General features: G+C 48.6%; 1 protein-coding gene across 1 annotated transcript in view; it reads left to right on the top strand.

Annotated features, from left to right (window-relative positions):
• Positions 1–421: 421 nt before the first annotated feature.
• Positions 422–4,350, top strand: part of itgav (integrin, alpha V) — a 24,551-nt gene continuing 20,622 nt past the window's right edge. The window contains exons 1-2 of the mRNA XM_041056703.1: positions 422–917; positions 2,097–2,227. Coding sequence (XP_040912637.1) covers positions 751–917; positions 2,097–2,227 — 298 coding nt within the window. The 5' untranslated portion in view covers positions 422–750. The remainder of the gene's footprint in view (positions 918–2,096; positions 2,228–4,350) is intronic.

Here is a 4,350-nt window from a genome sequence, read left to right as displayed (position 1 = left end):
GGGCCTTCACAATAAAAGCATGAAATGTGCTGTCAGTGGAAGTGTTTTTAAAATGTTACTCATACTTTTCTTGTCACTTGTGTATGTAAATACTTGGGATACTTTCATTTGACTGTTTTTAGGCTCAACAAGTGATTAAAATAAATTAACATGTTTTTTTAGTACAGAAGTATTATCAATAAAATGTAGTGACTTTGCATCATTTGAAAAGTACTTCAAATGAAACCTGAGACGTTTAGAGGGGAAATGTGTCTTTGATGGAAGTAAAAAAAAAAAAAAAAGATGAGATGTTAAGACGAAAATTAAATCTACCAGTTCACTAACGAAACAACTTCCGAGACGCCGGGCTGCGATGCTTTTGTTTTGAAAGGGATGAACCGGACGTGCGCTGGTATTGACGTCAGCTGGACGAGACAGCACAACACACACACACAAACAAGCGCGCGCACACAGAGTCGCGGCCTCTCCCTGAGTTTGTTTCCGTGTTTCTCCAGCCTTTATCGGCTAAAACAGGCCAACGAGCCGCCGCCGAGAACCGGACTGATCCCGGGATCTTCGCTGCCGCCGCGCTCGGTCTCTTAACCGGGCAGAAACGCGGTTCGTGTAACGACTGGTTCTGTTCGCGGGGGAGAGCTGCTGTCGGGAGGACTGGGGTTTTCAAAACGGTTTAAAGCGAATATCCGCGGGACACAAGCCACAGGACGCTCGCTAACTAACAGACATCCTCTCGGTCGGTGTTCGGCAGCGGCCATGGCAGGAGGACGGTCGTCTCTCGGTCTGCTCGTCCTGGTCTGTGTCCACCTCCCCCGCTGCGGCTGCTTCAACCTGGATGTGGACAAACCCTCCGTGTACTCCGGACCGGAGGGAAGTTACTTCGGCTTCTCGGTGGATTTCTTCAAGCCCCCGAACAACCAGAAGTAAGCTAATGATGATGATGATGATGATGGACGTACAGTTTGTGTACATGTTAGCAAACACAGTGCTAATGAAGTACATGTGTGCTGTGCTGAGGTACTTGTACTTCAGTTGAATATTCACACACACACTCACACACTCACACACACACACACACACACACACACACAGTCTCATTTCCGTTTATGGTTTAACATTAAAAGCGTGATAAGGCTTTAAATCGCAGCAGGAAGCAGTGTCTTTGCCTGGGTCCGGGCAGGTCCACCGGAGAGAGACATGTCCCCTCTAAACGTCACCAGAAGAGCCCAAAATATCAGATACTCCACAAGAGACACAGATTAGAGAAATATCCAAATCTAAAGAACGTCCCCCTGAGTTACCTGGTGCAGGGTACCTGTATATGAATCAGCTGTAGCAGGACTGATGATCAGTGATCAGGATGCTGTCCCTGTCTCCCTCTGCATTCGTATATTTGAAAAGATGAGAGTACAGGCCTCGTTTCTCGTGGTCGTCATTGCTCATGGTGCACAACAGTGAGTCTGTAATGTATATGTTTCACGTAACAGTGGCTCCGTCCCTCTCAGATGTACTGAGGGATGAGATGAGCTGTTGTTTTGATCCCATTCCACTGACTGTGCTCGCTGACAGCCTAACACACAGGCAGTAAATCAGTAAAACTGAACCAGCGTCTGAGAGCCGAGGCCCCTCCGAGCGTAAACAGTGAACTTTTTTTTTCTTTGTGAATCTTAATCCTCTGAGCGGCTCGATAAATCCTGTTTCCCTCTGCGAGGAGAGCGAGCCGGCGTGAACAAAGGCTTCCTCTGTGCTGCTCACAGCTCGGCTGTGCAGGCGGAGAACTGTCGGCCTGCAGCATCACTGCAGGTTTTACCTCTCGGTGCTGATGGTGGGCGATAAATTCAGAAACAACCCCAAGTGTCTCAGTAACCTGGCGTCTCCAAAACACGAGCCTCTCTCTGTATTTAGTAGGTTTGTTGGATCTAGAGTTTAATGATTAGTCATTGAGTTTCTTTCACTTTGAGCTCTGTGAAGTTGTGGTGGCGTCACAGGTTGTGGGGCAGCGCACGGACCTTGGACCAAAGGCCGTTGCGGGATACCTCGGAAATCAGTCAGACACTGATGCGGTCTTTGTTCTTGTCCTCCTCTCCCCCTCCTCTCCTCAGGTCCGACGTTCTGATAGGAGCTCCGCGGGCCAACACTTCGGCCTCCAGCAGTGTTGTGGAGAGGGGAGCGGTGTACAGCTGCCCCTGGAGGAGCTCCTCAGCCTGCCAGCAGCTGCAATTTGACGACTCAGGTAACAAAAACCTCTCGTTCCTCTTCCACGTTTCAGGGCAGCGATGATGACACACTGAGAATCACCCACCGCAGAGACCCTGAGACTGAGGACCCATTTCCCTGATACCCCTCCCTCTCTCTGCTGCAGAGGGCATCTTGTAACATCTTGTGTTGTGTTATCATTAGCAGTAACTTTACCCAGCTGTGCCGAAATAGCTCAGTTGGGAGAGCATTAGACTATCTAAAGGTCCCTGGTTCGATCCCAGGTTTCGGCAGGGTTGTGTAGCGTTTTACCAATTTCGTACCATAACATGCAAATGTCCTGGTATGACAATAAAGTTCCTTGATCCCTGATCCTGTGGGACGGTGAGGCCAGCACCCGTCAGATTAAATTACAAACAGTAACGCTGGATCACAGGCTGCATCACTTCCTGTGTGTGTGACGGTCTATTTCAATCCAGCCTGGAGTGGCAGACTCCACCGCTAACAATAAGAACCGCTGTAGAAATAATTACTGAATGTAAATGTACTGAGCAGCTATTGCAGACAAATGGTGTCAAAGAACAGGATGTGGTTCCGTGAAAACCAGAAGGACTAGAACCTTCATACGAAAAACTGTTAAGATTTTATTTAAAAAAAAATGAGTAGCAGGAAGACCGATCACCTGGACCATCGGCCACTGAGAGCCGCTGGGTCCTTTTCATTTCCAATAACAGACCGTGTCAGCTTTCTCCGTCTGCAGTAAGAGCGTGGTATCGATGGGGAAATGAGGGTTTAGCTCAGGCCGCCGTTACCTCGTGTCAGGACGCATTCAGGAATGCGCTGTGGAGCCGGAGGTGTGTGGGCTCGTCAGTCGACGGTGTGTTCATGCGAACGTCTGTTCTTACACAAACATCTCTGTGCATAATAACTGTCCAATTTATCTTTTCAAGTTCTTAGAGAACAAACGAGACAGGAAGGGAATATTAGTACAGTGACACGTCTTTTTCCTTCAGAGATGCCCTTCCTGATGCTTGGGCACCACATGTTTTACATCAGCTTGGCCTGTAACTAATCATTATTTTCATCACATTTTAATATTTTGATTATGTTTTATTATGTGGCTGGTGAACACAGGCTGTCCCAGAGTCCTCACCTCCACCCAGTCCATCGCCTCTGGGGTGGAGCGTGTGGAGGCTCCCGTTGTCAAACATTCTTGCGTCAGGCTCTTGTGTTTTGCTGGTTCATGCTATGTTTTCCAGTTTTGTACACACTCGACACCACACTCCTGAACGTGACTCTCATCTTTTACCTAAAAACTCGCTGTAGTTCATCGGGGTGTAGCGCCGTTTGAATGGAGAACTGATGGCGGTTGGTGGGCTGTTGGTAGGGATGACGCTGCTCCCGCTGCTTCAGTGAGGAGGACGGGAACCGACGGCCTTTAAATTTAGCTTGGAGCAAAAGTGTTATGTCCTGATATTTTTTTTTTTTTTACAAATGTCATCAGTTGAGTCTGTTTCCTGTGTGACAAGGCACGGCGTCCGAAAAACTGCTGCTGAAGCCAAAAAGTGAGATCCTGAAGTTGGTATAAAATCATGAACGGCTCTGCCAACACCGAGGCCGACTTTGTGTCAGAGCAGATGCGTTTGATTGCATTTGGTCGGCCAGGTGTACCTAATAAAGCGACCGCTGAGTGCGCTGAGCTCAGAATGCCCCAGTGAGTTCAGTCTTCCCCTCAGGGCGACTGAGTTCATGTAGCGACAACCCACCGAGTTGCCTCATCGTGCTGCGCACCGTTTCACGCCTGTTGTGTCCATAAAAGGCGAATGCGTCTCTGACAGTGGAACCCGGCTGCCCTGCTCTGCTGATGTGCCTTTGAGCAAGACACAGAGACCCTGCATTGCTCTTTTGGCTCTGACAGAAGCCAGAACTGTCCCCTGATGACGTCCCCTCTGTTTGTAATGGTGTTAGTGAGTGGCCTAGTTATATGTGTGTGTGTGTGTGTGTGTGTGTGCGCTCTCCTCCTCAATACAGGCCTTTGTTGTTAATTTGACCTGCGTGATCTCTGGCTAAAGCTTTATGGGACCAAAGAACAGAATTAACTGGAGTTCTACTGTGTGTGAGTGTGTGTGTGTGTGTTTGTGTGTGTGTTCCTGTGTGTTC

This window comes from Toxotes jaculatrix, chromosome 15 (genome assembly GCF_017976425.1).
Source record: "Toxotes jaculatrix isolate fToxJac2 chromosome 15, fToxJac2.pri, whole genome shotgun sequence".
Lineage (NCBI taxonomy): Eukaryota > Metazoa > Chordata > Actinopteri > Toxotidae > Toxotes > Toxotes jaculatrix.
The sequence above is the reverse complement of the archived record's forward strand: the minus strand, read 5'-3'. Positions and strand labels throughout refer to the sequence as shown.